At 34.1% G+C, this 18,776-nt stretch overlaps 1 protein-coding gene across 1 annotated transcript; it reads left to right on the plus strand.

The window, feature by feature from the left end:
- The first annotated feature begins 6,618 nt into the window (after positions 1-6,618).
- On the plus strand, positions 6,619-11,603 carry LOC131640490 (beta-galactosidase 3-like). Its single transcript, XM_058910880.1, has 19 exons — positions 6,619-6,902; positions 6,981-7,076; positions 7,178-7,290; positions 7,375-7,441; positions 7,528-7,620; positions 7,799-7,942; positions 8,148-8,236; positions 8,332-8,437; positions 8,534-8,621; positions 8,711-8,829; positions 8,915-9,079; positions 9,169-9,347; positions 9,438-9,547; positions 9,630-9,739; positions 9,843-9,953; positions 10,038-10,151; positions 10,245-10,450; positions 10,556-10,892; positions 11,011-11,603. Exons 1-19 carry the CDS (start codon positions 6,732-6,734, stop codon positions 11,143-11,145), a joined length of 2,553 nt encoding a protein of 850 aa, XP_058766863.1. The 5' UTR covers positions 6,619-6,731; the 3' UTR covers positions 11,146-11,603.
- Positions 11,604-18,776: the final 7,173 nt, after the last annotated feature.

Raw genomic sequence — 18,776 nt, forward strand, 5'->3', positions numbered from 1 at the left:
TGACGAGTTAACGAATTAAGCAAACGATAACACACAATTAAATTTAGAAACATGCATACAATCGAATTTAATCAATTCTATCCTATGAACAACAATCGAATTAAGCAAACAATTGTAATCAAATTAAGCAAATGATTTCATAGAAAAGAATTAAACAGAAATCAAATTTAAATTAGTATTAGAATAACCTCAAAGCAATGAAACCTATAAGCAATAGGATTAGCCTTCGAGAATTAGTTCTTCATTCTAATCATGAAAGCAAAAGTAAAATTTGTGGAAAAAAGTCTAAAGTATTGTAGCGGCTGCTAACCCTTATAAAACAAAATAAGATTTTCTTTACTACTAACTCAAACCGGGTCAAAAACATAACTCAGGTCCATAAAATAATGACCCAAAAACAAATTATTCTAATGGCTAAAACTTCAACGAAATTCTGAGATCTATGCAATCCGAATTTGCCTTTTAGTCTTACATAAAAGTCGAAGCTCTTTCTCAGCTTTCCGACGGTTATTAGAACGCGTCGATCCGATTCTTGTAGCTCCAGTTATGATCATTTTAGTGCAGACTACTAATGCTGAAAATAAAGTGTGAGAATCAAATAAGTGCAAAAATATACGGATTTATAAAAACACTTTAAAATAGAAAAATAACCAAGGTTAAGTATGGAAAGGCATAAGTATAAAATAGATGAATGTGTATCAAAATGCACTGATCAAATTCCCCACACTTGAACTTTTATACTCCGAACAAAATAAAATCAAAATTCAAGAAACTTTTGCACTCAAAGGGACTATAAACATATTTAACTCTAAAATAAAATATTTTTGGTTTTAATCAATATATACCAATTCCTTGAAATTTGTTTTATATTTATGGCAATTAACATGATTACATGTGAAAAATTAAGAGTAGCATTTTTTGGATTAAATATGTCTTGCGACCATTTAACTTAAATACTTACAATAAATTAATTATTTAAATTTTTCTCTAATAACAAATATTTTAAACATATAGATATTTAACTTGATAACTTTTTTATTATATTTTGCTAAAAATAATTAGTTTTTCTTATTTTATTTTTCTTGTTTCTCACCCATATGATTTTTTTGGCTCTAGTATATATAGATCATTTTCCATTGACAAGGACTCGGATATAAACCTTATGCTTTTAAAGCAAGAAAACCGCTATTAGTAATTATAATATTTAGCAGGAAACTCGCTATTAATATTTTTTTAAGGAAACAACTTCTCTATCCATCTCAAAAAGTTGGATAGTGTACCATACAACCAATTAGAAGATTCTATTTAATTTTAACATATTTAATTAATTATAAAATAATACAACTATTTAATCTTTCCAAGACATTTTACATTGGAGGTAACTTTACCCAACTTTTTAAGTTGGGTAGATAAGAATTCACCTTTTTTTAAAGAATAAAAGAAAAGGAAAAATCAAAGTTATTAAGTCATTTATTACTTTTGGTGATGATAGGTATAAAGTGAAAACTGAAAACAAAAAAAAAGAAAGAAGAGGCAAGAGTTTGGTGTTCCTTTAATGCTCGAAATAAATTGACCAAAAAAGCTAGGCTTTAATTTAATGTCTTGGTCCGGGGCTTCTTTAAATTTGTTTTTAAAAGGAATAAAATTCTAGCAATGTACTTATCAAAAAAAAAAAATTCTAGCAATGTAAATTTATATTAAATCTAATAATGTTATAAAATTCTTTTATAAATGTATCATTGTTATGAATAATAGTAAATAGATGTGGATGTTCATTTTCCCCAATCTTTCTATATTCCTTAACTCCTATAATTTAAGTTCTTAACCTTTGTGTATTCCTTGAGTTAATGGTTGTTATTGGTCATGTACTATAAATATGGATCATATTGTAATGTAAACGGTACTTTTGGAAGAAGATAATACAATATTGCTTTCTCTCTTCTCTTTCTCTCCTTCATGTATCATTCATCTCTATATTGATTTGGTGAATTTTATAACACGTTATCAGCACGATACTCTACAACGCGAGTAATGATATAGCCAGGTTCTATGTTATTTTTCTAATCTTAATATATTTGAACCAATATAATATAATTCATGATTTTGTTACTATTTTTTTTCTTCATATAAATATGTTTATTTTTTATATATTTTGTAGAGAAATTTATTTACCTTGTACAATAATATTAGATTTCTATGATCATTCTTGTTAAATTCCGGAAGAATTTAACATTAAAGCATTTCTATATGTTAGTCCGAAATTGAATTTTAACACATAAAAGTGTTAATTTAATATTCAAGCATCCCTGAAGGATTGCACAAAGAATAATTTTTCTTGACCGTTGTTTATGGAAATAGTTTGTGATGTGATATTTGTAGAACAAAAGATTATTAAAGATTGAGTTTAATCGAGTATTGTGTTTATCAATAATTGATGAATTCCAGAAGAATTCAACGTTCAATCACCTTTAAAAGGTCTCATCTATAATATTATTGAATCCCAGAAGGATTTCATAAAAAAAAAATTGTTGTATCGATCTAAAAATTCATAATTTGTAATATGTTCATTAAAAGATTGTCATTCCAGAAAAATGACACAAATAATTTTAACGCATCCCAGAAGGATGGTTATATATTTTATTTATTTTTTAGATTATTGTTTATAACAAATTATTTATATAGTTCCTGAAGAACTTATCAAGCATCGCTGAAGGATAGTAAATCAAATTAATTATATGACGATATAATTTTAGTGATATAATATTGTATGATTAAATATGTTTAATTTTATAAGGGGTAAATGTTTGATAATTATATGATAATATGTTCATATGAATGTGTTTGATTAAAGTGTTTAATAATGAGATACTATTATATTGGTTTTGAATTATATTGGAGGTATCGAATATCTTTGTATTACACAACACAATTTGGACATAAAATGTGTAGTAGAAAAGCTACCGTCTTTTTTCTCGGGTTTGTACTACACTTATATTAGTACAATTGACGCACATGTCATTGTAAACCAGTAGTTTACAAATTACACTTAAATGTGTCGTTGGTAAAACCGGTTGGGTCATCACAGATATAATATGATGCGAATAATTTGTATTGAAGAACCAGAAGTTTCTTCAATCCAGTCAATTTTTGTGTGTTTCTAAAAGAAAATAAAAATTTGAGAAATTGAGTTTTTATGACATTAATTGTTGCATCGACTAAAAGATCATGCATATGTCTCTACTCACAACCAGAAGTATGTGAAATCATTTTCTCAACTAATTAGACTAAGATCTTGTTTTCTGATTTTTTTTAGAAATTCCTTTATAAGTATCACATATATTATTAAAATTGATATTGAATATCATGTAATATATGTTCATAAAAAGAAAATGGACCCGAAGATCCATTCTTTAGACGTCTAAAGTTAATTATATGGTTGATACTTATGAGATCATCAATTATAAATTATATATTTGAAACACCCAAAGTATGATATTAAGATATTTATTCGCATTAAGCCAATAAGATACTATATCTTAGTCCTCCCTAAGTTATTCTAATATTTCTCATCTAAGTGAACATTTGGATGTGTTGTGTATATTCCAATTGCTCCAATATAATACATTAAGATGAGTCATGAAAGAATATTGGAAAATATAATTAATATGAATCTCAATTTTAAGGATATAATTTGAGAAAATAATCAAATGCTTGATTGCAGTCCAGTAGGCTGATTATCACTTGATAAATTAATTTTCCCAATATTAGGGGGAGGGAATAAACAGATGAAATTATGAACAAGAAGTTCAAATGAACAATTTAAAATACATTGTTGTCTTGATCCTCGTACAAATCAATATGAACCAAAAGTTCAAAATATTATTCATTTGCAAAGTTTATGAAATAAATTATCAGCTGATAATACTCCACTCAAAGTGGATTCTCTTATTGGATAATATAATAATGCAAATGAGTTGTTGTTGCGCCTGAAGCGTGGTATGAAAGTTGGTTCCAATGTTAAAAGTCCTCTACTAAGAAAAGAAACTAAAGATGACCCAAGTGAGGATATGAAAATGCTTAGAGCACTTTGACATAATTTAATTTTCAGTTCCAGAAGAATAAATCAAGTACTTGAAATATGAAATAAAGAGATCTCGATAAATTATGTCATGGATGAAATGGAATGGAACCGAAATTGAGATAACTGAAAAGTCAATATTGACAATGTCTTTGTATACAATATAGCGCTAAAAGTGATCAACGATAACGAGGATCATGAGTCAAAGTCTATTAAAAATTGTAGACTAAGTGAGAATTGGCCAAAATAAATATACTCAATTGAAGAAGAATTAAACTCACTTTACAAGTGACTCACTTTTGGACCTGTAGTCCGACCACCTCAAGGTGTGAAACTAATTGGATATAAATGAGTTTTTGTGCAAAAGAAAAATAAGAATGATATAAAGTTTTATTTATTGCTCAATAATTTTCACAAAGACCTAAGATTGATTTTGATAAAACATATTCACTTGTAGTGGATTCAATCGATTTTTGATAATTAATTAGCCTTGTAACACATGAAGGGCTTAATTTGAACATGATGGATGTAATGACATCTTATTTATATGGTTCACTTAATAGTGACATTTACCTGAAACTCCCTGAAGGGTTCAATATACCAAAGGCACGTAATTGTGGATCTCGAGAAAACTACTACATCAAATTGAACAAGTCTCTTTATGGGCTGAAAAAATCTGGATGCATGTGATATAATCGCCTCAGTGAATATTTACTAAATGATGAATATACTAATAACTCAATTTGTCCTTGTATTTTCATAAAATGATGTGGAAAAATATTTGCAATAATAGTTGTCTATGTGGATGACATAAGTATTATTGGAACTCCTGAAGAGATTCCAAAAGCTATAAATTGCTTAAATAAAGAGTTTGAGATGAAGGACCTAGAAAAGACAAAATATGTCTAGGTTTGCAAATTGAGCATGTGGACAAAAGAATATTTGTACATCAAGAAGGCTATATAGAGAAATGTTGAAATGATTATATATGGACAAATGTCACATATTGCCTACTCAAATATGCTTGTTAGATCATTAGATGTGGAGAAAGATCTTTTAAGGCCTCGAGAAAAGGATAAAAAATTGCTTGGTCCTGAAGTACCATATCTTAGTGCAATTGGAGTACTAATGCACGTTGCTAAATATACACATCATGATATATCATTTGCGGTCAATCTATTAGCAAGATAGAATTATTCACCTACACGAAGAAATTGGAAAGCGGTCAAACATATACTTTGTTATCTTAGAGATGTTGGTTACTTGTCAGATTCTCACAAGGGTAGATCTGAAAGAGGTTATTTGTTTAGATGTGATGGTACAACCATTTCATGGCGATCTATGGAACAACTCATGGCAACAACTTCATCAAATCCTGCATAACTATTAGCACTCCATGAAGTCACTTCCAAGAAGAAATTTTAAGCAACTACTACAAATAATATCGTCTCACATGTAAATGTTTGCATGAGGGGGAGAAATACATATGTTTTGCACTCTTTTTCCCTTCACCATGGTTTTGTCCCACTGGGTTTTCCTGGTAAGGTTTTTAACGAGGCAATTCACATTTAAAGGATATTGTACTCTTTTTCCTTCACTAGAATTTTTTCCACTGGGTTTTCTCTAGTAAGGTTTTAACGAGGCATATCCTCAATGAACATCCAAGGGGGAGTGTTATGAATAATAGTAAATAGATGTGGATGTTCATTTTCCCCAATCTTTCTATATTCCTTAACTCCTATAATTTAAGTTCTTAACCTTTGTGTATTCCTTGAGTTAATGGTTGTTATTGGTCATGTACTATAAATATGGATCATATTGTAATGTAAACGGTACTTTTGGAAGAAGATAATACAATATTGCTTTCTCTCTTCTCTTTCTCTCCTTCATGTATCATTCATCTCTATATTGATTTGGTGAATTTTATAACAATCATGAAAATATTGGGTTTGACTTATTAAACGAGTTTTTATTTTATAATTAGTTAATGTTTGAATTATCAGCGGTTTTTGATAAAAATAGTAAACAAGAATTACGTTTTGAATTTTCAACAAATTTAGATTGTGATTCCTTACAAACATTGAGATTTAGATCCGGTTTCAAATCAAGCTCCGACTAATGTGTCATCTTTTCAGTAGATTGACCATATAAGACATGATTATTTGGTTGTTAGGATTGATCCGGTTATCAGTAATGATAGATAGAAAATCTTGTTCAAAAAAAAATTAAATCGAACTGAAATTAAAATTGAATCGAACTGAATTTAAAAAGAGATGCTAAAAAATATATATATATTTTATTTAAAAATAAGGAAAAAAAAATAATGGTAACAAATTTTATAGCTAACATTTTTTTTTACTAAGACAATTGATGAATTGGTGTCTCGTGATGTTAATAACCGAACACGTATTGATGAATACTTGTCGTTATAAACTTATAATAATCATGAATAACCGTTAACATTTTTAGTATGACAAATAAACTATCTTGTCCTTGTACTCATTTTGTTTTCACTTTTTATTACACTCACATGCCATTTTACTCTCTCTCTCTCTCTCTCTACTAGTAACTCTCACTCACACTACACTTATAAATCAGTTACCTATCATCTCTTACAACAACATCACTCTCTTTACTCCACCGTCCATCATCAATGGAAACAACCTCGTTTTCCAAATGCCTCTTCACATTCCTCTTCCTTTTCTCCTCAATCTCTCAACTCATCAACTCTACTGTCACCTATGACAGAAAATCCATCCTCATCAATGGACAAAGACGAATCCTCTTCTCTGGCTCTATACATTATCCCAGAAGCACACCTGATGTAACATATCATTATCACATTTCTTCTTCAATTCATTCACAATGTTTTCTCATTTTCTTTCTTTTTTATAATCTCTAGATGTGGGAAGATCTGATTTTCAAGGCTAAACAAGGTGGTCTTGATGTCATTGAAACTTACGTTTTCTGGAATGTTCATGAACCTTCTCCAAACAATGTACTATAATTCTTTGTTTCCTTTCTTATGTTATGTTATGTTTTTTTTAGTTTCTTTCTTGTCTGATTTCATCTTTTGTTTTGCATGTAATTCAATTTTAGTACAATTTTGAAGGAAGATATGATCTGGTGAAATTCATAAAGACAATTCAGAAAGCTGGACTCTATGCTAATCTTCGCATTGGTCCTTATGTTTGTGCCGAATGGAATTTCGGGTATACATTACATTTGTTATCTGGATTTTTTATTTTGAGATTGTGTTGTGAATTGATTGTGATTATGAGTTTTTTTGTTTGTAGAGGTTTTCCGGTTTGGTTGAAGTATGTTCCTGGCATAAGCTTTAGAACAGACAATGAACCTTTCAAGGTTTTCATTTTTTATCTACATAATTATTGTATGTTATAAACTTTTTTTTTGTTAGATTATGATATGACCTACAAATTGTGTTGCAGAGGGAGATGCAAAGGTTCACTGAGAAGATTGTTGGATTGATGAAGAGTGAGCAGCTCTTTGAATCACAGGGTGGCCCTATCATTCTCTCTCAGGTGAAATTTTTGGAACTAAGGACTAAAAACTTGTCAGGTCCGGATCCTCGACAGCGGGCTTTATGATGCAAGAGTCGAATGCACCATAAAGTTGACTGCTGAGGAATCAATTTGAAATTTGTCGATATAGATCCGATGATAATGATAATGATGATGTTTTGACAATGGGTTGTTTCAGATTGAGAATGAGTATGGGCCACAGGGTAAGATACAGGGAGCTGCTGGCCAAAGCTATATGAATTGGGCTGCAAAAATGGCGGTAGAGATGGGAACTGGAGTCCCTTGGCTGATGTGTAAGGAAGATGATGCACCAGATCCAGTGGTGAGTAAACGAATCTCAGTCTTCATCTTGAAATTTGTGTAATAAAATGAAATTAAACACATTCCTATGATTCCACTTGGTTATTATTCTATTGTTTCAATGCAGTTATGTAATTTTTTATTGTGTTGGCGAGTTGTGATCGGTTGTAACTTGTAACTAATTAATGTGTGCGCTAAACGAATGTGTTTTGTTTATGTGGTAACAGATTAACACGTGTAATGGCTTCTATTGCGACAAGTTTACTCCAAATAGACCGTACAAACCTACAATGTGGACTGAAGCTTGGAGTGGATGGTAAGCTATTTCATCATCAACACACGACATTAAAGATTGAAAAAATAATGAAATGAATATCCTGCATAACTTTTTTTTTCCTGCTAAATGTGTAGGTTTACAGAATTTGGAGGTCCGATTCATAAAAGACCTGTCCAAGATTTGGCATTTGCGGTTGCGCGATTTGTAACTAGAGGAGGGTCATTTGTAAACTACTACATGGTTGGTTATAGCTTCGTTTGAAAATGACTTCAAAAAAATGCTTGCACGTACTATTATAAGTGTAACTTGCCTGATTTGTCTCGCATTTACTTGTAGTATCATGGAGGAACCAATTTTGGACGAACCGCAGGAGGCCCTTTCGTCGCTACTAGTTATGACTATGATGCTCCGCTAGATGAATATGGTGAGAATTCAATATTATCTACCTTCTCGCTACAATAAAAGCAACAATCATCTCTCAAATGCTTTGTATTCTGTTCTTAAACAATGCAGGTTTGATTAGGCAGCCTAAATATGGTCATCTAAAGGAGCTTCATAGAGCTATCAAGATGTGCGAGCGAGCTTTGGTTTCAACGGACCCAATCGTTACTTCATTAGGGAGCTCCCAACAGGTTTTAACTCAATTCAAAGTCATTTTGCTATCCACTTGTGTTTAGCTTATTTACCATCCTATTATAACATGCATAACTTTTCCAGGCTCATGTGTACTCTACGGAATCAGGAGATTGTTCTGCTTTTCTCTCAAACTACGATTCAAAATCAGCTGCAACAGTGTTGTTTAACAATATGCATTATAACTTACCCCCTTGGTCCGTCAGCATTCTCCCGGATTGTAGAAATGCTGTCTTTAATACAGCAAAAGTACGTAAAAAGTTCGATACAATTTCTTCACGTTTGAAGAGAAAGAGACCATTCAACATTGTTTTAATAACTGAAACTCCTTATTTTAGGTTGGAGTGCAAACATCTCAAATGCAAATGTTACCGACAAATACTCAGATGTTCTCGTGGCAGAGTTTTGATGAAGATGTTTCTTCTCTGGATGATAGTTCCACACTCACTGTTCCTGGTCTTTTGGAACAAGTAAACGTAACGCGAGATGCAACTGATTATCTTTGGTATACAACTAGGTAAGCCCGAATATCTTTACCCTCAGAATTCTCTAACCTTATAACTCATTACAGGATTTTGAAAATCATTCTATGTCTATGTTCCTTCAGTGTTGATATAGGTTCATCTGAATCGTTTCTACATGGAGGCGAACTCCCGACTCTCATCGTTCAGTCCACAGGCCATGCTGTTCATGTTTTCATCAACGGTCAACTTTCCAGTATGTAAATTTACTTGCATTATGTTTTAGAACCTATTTCTAGCCGATTACTAAAAGTAAACATATACATGATTAAAACCAGGTTCTACCTATGGAACGAGGGAGTATAGAAGATTCATGCATATCGGCAAAGTAAACCTTCGTGCTGGAACAAACAGAATAGCTCTTCTCAGCGTTGCAATTGGACTTCCTGTAAGTTTTGGTTCCTTTTTTACTTTCCAAATCATCCTTTGTCTGCTCATGAGTCTTGATTACAATTATTGACTAAATGTTTTTCTACATTTTGTTGTAAAAGAATGTGGGAGTACATTTTGAGTCATGGAGCACAGGAATCCTAGGTCCGGTCGCAATCCACGGACTCGACCAAGGAAACTGGGACTTGTCGCATCAGAAATGGACTTATCAGGTTGCATATTCTTACATTAGATACTTACTTAAGTTACACAGACATCAAGAAGAAAATCTTACTGCGAAAAATGGTTATAAACAGGTTGGACTGAAAGGAGAGGCCATGGATCTTGCATCTCCGAATAGTATCTCGTCTGTTGAGTGGATGCAATCAGCAATAGTTGTACAAAGAAATCAACCATTGACATGGCACAAGGTAAAAAATTAAAGAATAAAAATGCGCTCGAGTTTGACCGGAAACTAAGTATTTGCCTAAAAAATAGATGAAGTTTATCTGTGTATTGTGCAGACTAATTTCGATGCACCTGAAGGAGATGAGCCACTAGCATTGGATATGGAGGGTATGGGAAAAGGTCAAATATGGATTAATGGTGTGAGTATTGGAAGATACTGGACTTCATTTGCTGTTGGTAATTGCAATAATGATTGTAACTATGCCGGGCAGTTTAGACCTCAAAAGTGCCAGGTCGGTTGCGGCCAAACGACCCAACGATGGTAAGTATCACTAGCTTTGTAGCTTCTGCAATCGCTGCCAAAATACGATTCAAAATATTGGTCTGACATAACACATTGTATCACATTTTGTATAAAATGTTTCAGGTACCATGTTCCTCGATCATGGTTGAAGCCAACTCAAAACCTATTGGTTATTTTCGAGGAACTCGGTGGAGATCCTTCAAAGATTTCACTTGTTAAGAGATCATTAAGCACTGTCTGTGCTGATGTATCAGAGTACCATCCATTTATTAAGAATTGGCACATTGACAGCTATGGTAAATCCGAAGAGTTCCGCCCGCCAAAGGTTCACTTGCAATGTAGCCCTGGCCAGACCATCGCTTCCATTAAATTTGCAAGCTTCGGAACTCCTCTCGGGGCTTGCGGAAATTACAAGCAAGGAGCTTGTCATTCTCCTTCATCCTATGCCATTTTAGCAAAGGTATGCACTTAACCATACTATCGAAATGATTTCACAATCCCCTACATCGATTTTTACTAAGTGACCGTTCGAATTATACTCAAGGTTAACTAGTTTCGTTGTTGAATATGTTTCACAGAGATGCGTAGGGAAGTCAAGATGCGTAGTTACTATAGCAAACAGCAATTTTGGGCAAGACCCGTGTCCAAAGGTGATGAAGCGGTTATCAGTTGAAGCTGTTTGTGCTCCAGATAGCACAAATTGGAGGGGCTAATCAATCAATTAGTTAAGGAAGCGTCGATTTACGTGTAGAGTGCAGTTACTTAAGCCGCAAGAAAAAGGAATGCATAATAAAAAAAGAGTTGTCATAGGTAAAGTTGATTAAAGGTAGTTGAGTAATGAGTGTCATTGTAGAATGAAGAGGTTGTGTAAATTATTGATAGGTAGTTTAGGTAGGTGAACATGAAAAGCAAGGATCTGAATGAAATTTGGACCCTTGAGTGTGAATTCAGATGACCGGTCCCGGTCCCGGCCTTTTAACCGGATATGACCACCGGGAAAGATGCAGTCGCCGTCGCGGTCGAGTTGGTGTGATTTGTGGTTTTGTTTGAGTTAATGAAGTGAGTTTAGTCATGGTGCGAAACATGTTTGAGATAGGAGTGGTACCTAATAATTGTAACCATTGTTTGATGAGATTTATTGTCATAGAATACAAGGTTCTTTGTTCTGTGACTTCTGTCTACTAAGTGCAAAACATGAGAATATGGACTTTGAAATTAAAATCAATGACGTTTTATTTATAATAAATATTTTCTTAACAAAGATTAAAACAAATGTATTTATCATCAAATAAAAAAAATTAAACAAGGTTGATTATATTAATTTAATAAATAATGTTGTATTCTAAAATATATGAAGAATAGTATTTAAACTAAAATTTAGTAGTTTTACCACTGAAAGCAGATAAGATAAGATTAAATTAGAGGAATTTTAAGAAAGTCACAAAACAAACTATGCAAGTTCTTTAATAAGATGAAAGAAGATGTCTTAAAGATCAACAAAGGGAAAGATAAATAGAAGAAGAAGATGCGGAAGCGAGAATTCAAAGAATCAATGATAGACAAGCAAGAATGACACTTCTCACAATAAGGAATTCAAGAAGAAGAAAGTTGATATGAAGGAAGTTTAAGGCTATTGTTTCGAGAAGTTTGACCACTATGCAAGAGATTACTACTTCAAGTGACAAAGAATAAGCACAATTTGCACATGCATGCAATAGTAGCTATGATAAAGTTGTACTAATTTGGAATTAGTTAAGACCAAGGTTTGGTATCGAGACACATGATGCATCAATCACATGACAAGGAACAAAGACCGATTTAACAAGGGAGCTAAATAATTAAGAAGAGGCATTAGATTTATTGATAATACCAAAGTCACATTTGGGAGGATGAGGAACATTCTTGTGAATAGGAATGATGGACAATAAATGGACAATAAGCAATAATAAGTGATATGTTATATGTTTTTTTCAATGGCAAGTAACCTGATTAGTTTTGACAATTGAAATTTTATTCCTGAGGGGACAAATGTTGAATACGATGTCCCACACAAGTGGTTTGACTTCTTAAGCCAGTAATAACACAATTACTGCAGAGTTAATAATACTAGATGATGGAGCATAAAAGTAATAAAGACACACTAGTTAGTAACCCAGTTCGATACAACAACACCTACGTCCGGAGGGTTGGCTTCCAACCCAAGAAAGGAAATTCACTATTAGTAGTTTAGCACATTTAGTCTTACAGAAACGACAAGCCCATGTTGTTCCATGCCTCTTCATAACAGTAATCAATGCCTTTTTTTAGGACTCCACCTAAATATGAGAATTCCTCTCACTTTCTCCCAATCATTAAACACTAGTGATCAACTTCAATTAACAATGTCGAATATTGATTTACAACTCAACTAGAAAAACCTACGCCTATGTTAAGTTACTGAAACATAGTGTGGTGTACATACAACAATAACAAAGACTCAAATGAGCCCTAGCACTCTAAAGATCTTCAACGTATTGCTTTCTTCCTAGTGTATGTTTTGAGCTCCTTATACAGCAAAGTATTTTAGGCTTTTATCCTTGGATATTTTATTTGATTTCATCCAGAATAGTTGCACAATCAGTTGGATATGATTTGTTCCGTAAATCTCTCTAACAAAAATATATGATTTGTTATAATTCAAATTCAAATTTAAATATCCATTTAAATCTAATTTGATCTTTGCAGCTGTCAAACAAATCACTAAAACATATTGATAAATAAAAGTAATAAATTATGATTGAATCATAATCAGAAAGTTATTATGTTAGTCAATTTAGTCTATTATGTTAACTTTTAACTTTAAATGTATTGGGTGAGACAGTATGATTGAGTGTCCATCATAGAGTGTATTATTTTTTTAATTTTAACTATTTGATCTTTTTAGCGAATTTTACACATTTGGATCTTGAGAGTCTATTAAATATAACGGTACACTGTCAACATCAAATATTTTTTATCTATCTTCAACATTGATACGCCCTTTGATAATCTTAATTATCATGTCATTTACATAGATATATAGGCTTTGCCCTATTTGGTGGCTGAAGAAAATGTCCAAGAGTCGTTGGTAGGTGACACAAGCATTCTTGAGGCCGGAGGGTATAAAATTGTAGTAGTAGTAGTAGTTATTATGAATCGATAGAAAGACGATTTTGGGCGCATCCAGGAAATCCATTCGAATCTGGTTGTACCTAAAGTTTGCAACCATGAAGCTTGGTAGCCTAACGACCCATCGATAAGGTGATCAATGTTTGGCAGCGGATATGGATCTTTAGGATAGGCGACGTTCAAATCGGTGAAGTATACACACATGCACAACATGTTATTTTCCTTTCGTACTAGAACCACGTTGGCCAGCCATGTGGAGTATTTTGTTTCCATAATGAACACGGTGTCAAATAGTTTCCCTACCTCTTCATTAATGGCGGAATCTTCTCCTCGCCTACTTTCTGTTTCCTCTGCACCATAGGTCTGGCAGAAGGGTGGATGGCGAGGCGATAGCTCGCCACTTTGGTGTTTATCTCTGGTATGTCAGAGGGAGCCCAAACGAACAAGTCGACATTCTTAATGAGTTGGTTGACTAATTCCCATTCCTCCCCCTCCGATAATGAAGTGCATATCTTCATAACCTGATGGGCGCGAGGGCCTATTTGGACCTCCTTCAAATCTTTTATGGGCATGAGCCTTTACGCTTCTATGCCCGGTTCGGTGTCTCAGAATTCTAGATTAATATTTGGAACTTTGGAATGGGGTGTCTCAACATGGGAGAGCTCTCCCTTTGCTATCTCCACACTATTTAGTAGCACTCTCGAGTGGTATATTAGTCTTCTCGGATTATACCAACTCGCACATCATAAAGTGGATTTTTTAGGGCTAGATACATGGTTGAAACAGATGCCCCTAGGGCGTTGATGACCAGTCGCCCATGAGTAATGTTATATGGTGACATGATATCCATAGTAAGGTAGCTGATGTCATTTGCCCTAACATCTGCACCTTTGCCACATGTGGTTTCTAAGGTTACATGACCTATTAATTGTACATGTTCGCCTGATAATCCTATTAACGAACCGCTGAACATTTTTACATCGTTAGAGTCAAGCTGCCATTTTTGGAAGAGTCCTAAAATAGGACGTCAACCAAGCCACCAAGATCTATCAAAACTCGCTTGATATCTCAATTTCCATGTTGCATATTGATGACTAAGGGATCATCGTGATGGTTGATTTCGAGGGCACCTTTCTAGTAGAAGGTGATGTTAACCCCTGTTTTGCATAGGGTGTTTATGAGAAAACCAATGGATATTACATTTTTTGTAAGCACGTGCCTTCCGTATTTCCTTTGGGAGGATTTGGAGCTACCTTCACCAAAGAAACATCTGACAGTGGTGTGTGTCGTAAGCTAGAGTCTTGTCGATCATCTTTGGAGGGAAAATGAAGGAAGTTAGAGTAGAAGCATGACCCATATTAGTTTTATTAGGACCCCGCGGTGGGTGCCACTGTACTTGTCAAAAAGTACATGTGTGTGTTTCTTCCACAAGGTCAAGGGGACTCATAGGTCTTTGTAGATATGTTACGCTGAATGATGGTTAGGGCTTGCCCATGCCGACGAGAAACCATATTTAGTGGTGTTTTACAATGGTTTAAGAAGTCTTGATCATGTGAGGTGAGAGACTCTACTATTGAATGATATGCTTAAATGTAAGCATTTATGAGGTACATTCTGTATAGTTTAAGAGATCTCATTTCTCCCTTTGGAGGAGAGGTATTTATAGAGCCTTATCTGGGCCTAGAGTTTTCTTGGAAAAGGTGAACGCTCACCTGATCAATGGTGATCCGTTGAATCTATATTTCAAGGAGAACGTGAGTTAGTTAATAACCATGACTTCTCTCTACCCAAGAAACATCTCATCCCAGGGCGAGGCGATAACTTCCCCGAGATGGCATGTTATCATTGCCTATTTTACGTGAGGTCTTCCTAAAGCAATACTTGCCCTAAGGATCCCTTTACAAATATAACACTACAAAAAATAACACATTAATATTTTAATATAACTTCAAATTCATGTGCACACAAAGCTAATTGGCACATTATATTCAAAATGTTCCCTTTCAACATTATTTAAATGTAAGAATTAAGAATATGATATTAAAATATAGAAATCAATAAAAATAGATAAAACTACCATTAAACAATAATTTATTATATACTAAATTTATTATATAATTGTTATTAATATTTTTGAGAATATCTCAATGCACCTTTTGAATCTCTTAGCCACCTGCGAAATTCCAATTATGCCCCTGCTTCCGTAGATACACATTCGGAAGCACCATTTTTTTATAAAAAATTTGGTTTTTTCCGTAGGTACATCAACGAATAGTGAACGTTAGAAAAATTCAAAATATTGCAGTTCGGTAAATCTTCCATAGATGTATCTACGGAACATGTAAAAAACAGAGTGTTTTGTAGATGTACCTACGTAACCTTCTGCTATATTTTAAATCAGTGTTATTTTACTCCAAAACTCCAATATTTTTAACATCAAAATATAGTACATGAAAGTAGTGTAATGTAATGGCAATGGTATATAGCACACATAAATAATACGTCGTATAAATCACCCAAATAGTGTCATACATAATAAAAAATACATAAATGTAATCCAAATACAGACATTAATAAAATCACAGGCATCACTAATGTGTGTGCCAGAAAACATCATTCTCCTCTACCCTACCTATGCCTCTGCTTCCACGTCCTCTACTGGCTACTCTGCCTATACCGTCAAGTGCCCCACAGGTCCTGGCAAGATGTCGACGATACAAAAATGCTTTCTCTATCACCCTCATGATACCATCCAGTACACGTTGTGATCAAAACCCTTAGGGAAGAAACTAGTGGCAATGCCATCCAATACCTGATACATCATGACACCGTGAAGTACCAAGTGATGTACCCGTCTGTGGTGCTCCAGTCTCTCTCTGATCTGATAGCCCGAGCCTCGTCAGGAACCATGTGATGCTCCCAGTCTACAAAGACCTCATCTATCTACCAACGGGTTATCAAGATAGGAACAGGGACAAGAGGGTCGCGAGGTATCGTCTGACAGTACCCGAACTTCTGCATGACGCGCTCCAGAAAATAAGGAACAATGATGGTCGAACTGGGAGCCAACCATCCAGTACATAGGGCAATGTCATCCCACGAAACCGTCTCACGTTGAGCAACATAATAGTCATATTGGATGTCCTCTGTAGCAATGCGATCAAGAGCGTGCATGTGTGGCTCCGACAACTGGTTCCCTCTAAGGGGGATGAAGGCTCTAGCATGCGGCATGGCCTCAATGTAGTCAGACACCTCTCCCTAGCCAATGATTATGAGGAAGTGTTGTAATATCCAACCCTGAAAAAAACATGGGGATCAAACATTATCACAAATATATATTGAACAACCTTGAGAAAAAGTAGAATGATATAAGATTGTTATCACTAAGAGGGAACAATTGTCAGCCACAATCCTTGCCTTCCACAGGCCTCCCTCTCTCAATCTATGGTAATTGTACGCCAGTGTAGTTGCTCCCCAGTTGTACTCATGGATATGTGTGGTATCCGATAAGTACCTCAGGTAAACGACATCTGTGTACGAGAAAACACTATTAATAACAAGCAAAGTTAAAAAAAACAGAAACTGAGGACAAATAAGTAATAAGTCTAATAAAATTTACCTCTCTGTCCCAGACATGTCTAGCTGAATGATCTGCATACCCTGTAAACAGGGATAAATCTGAAGGACCCCTTAGATAGACGACAAGCGCCTCAACCCCCTCGTGCAGCTCAAGAGGTGGCACCGGAGATCCAGTATCGACCGAAGGTGGCATATGAGTAAAAGAAGCTCCCCGACAAGTCGGCGACGTCTACGGGCGGAAGGCGTATGTGAGGAACCTTCACTATCATCCCGAGGCTTCCGGGATGAGGTAATGGATGTGGAAGGCCCCTCAGTTGTAGCGAATGTAACAGGTAACTCTGCTGCAACAGATGTATCATGTATATCCACCGCAACAAAGGCTCCATCATTCACCTGTGACAACCCATGCATCCGTACACGTCGCACAAAGGTATGATGTACAGTCCTCCCAGATATAATGCGGTCTGGATGATCGACCATAATTTCTGCATTCTATTACAAATAAAACGAGTTAGATACAGTTTGGTAATTAAAAAGAAAAAACAAATTTACCTTCGTTGATGCACATACAAAAATCTTTCGTAGATGTATCTACGAAACTAGCTAACATTTCAAATAACTGGATTTGTTCTGTAGGTACATCTACAGAACGACCAAACGTTTCTTATGTTCCGTAGATGCATCTACAGAATGTTCTGCAACTTCAAAAATACAAAAATGGTGTAAGTAATTGTTCACATAGTTGGAAAAATCAATTTTCACCCCCTAATCAATCGTTTTACACATCAAAGAATACCTACATTGTCTCTAAAGTATGTTTCTAAAAGTAACTCATGATTTCAACACCTAAAAGTCTACTAAAACTCTATTACGGGAAATACTCTAAAATAACTCGAAAACTTGAAAATTTATCGATTAAATTAAGTTTTGAAGTTGTTGGAATGTGTTGATCGTTGATGTTGACGTTAACGGCCGAACTCGAGAGAAAAAAAATCAACTTTTGGTGGAAGTTTAATTTTTGAGTTGAGAGAGTTTGAGAAGATGAAAAGTGAAGAATGATGGAGGAGAAGAGTCTGACGCAAATATAACATCAAATGCTTCCGTAGATGCATCTCAGGAAGTTTTCTGTAGATGCACCTACGGAACAAAACAACGTTGAAATAAAAAAAATGATGCTTCCAGAGATACATCTACGAAAGAAAGGTGCATGAGAGACCCAATAGGTGAGGTTAGAGATTCTCATGTTTTTTAGATTCGAAGACAAAATGACAAATAATTTTTAATAACTCACTTACATATTTTATTATTATAAATTTAAAAAGAAAATTATATCAGATTTATTTTGACAAAATGATTTTAAAAAACCTTTCAAAGACATAAATTAATTAAAAATAAAATAAAATATTTCATATAATTTTTGCTGACACTCAAAGACTATTTGAGTAATTACAAATAAGAGAAATACTAACAACACTTTGTTTTTAACACTCTCTCCAACATTTACTTTCTTATTGGTTGAAACATGTCTGGGTCCTACCATTTTATGTGGGATACATTTCCAAAGTGAGAGACCCACACATGTTTTAACAAATAAAAAATGAGTGTTGAAGAGAGTGTT

Source organism: Vicia villosa, linkage group LG1, assembly GCF_029867415.1.
Source record: "Vicia villosa cultivar HV-30 ecotype Madison, WI linkage group LG1, Vvil1.0, whole genome shotgun sequence".
Classification (NCBI taxonomy): Eukaryota; Viridiplantae; Streptophyta; class Magnoliopsida; order Fabales; family Fabaceae; genus Vicia; species Vicia villosa.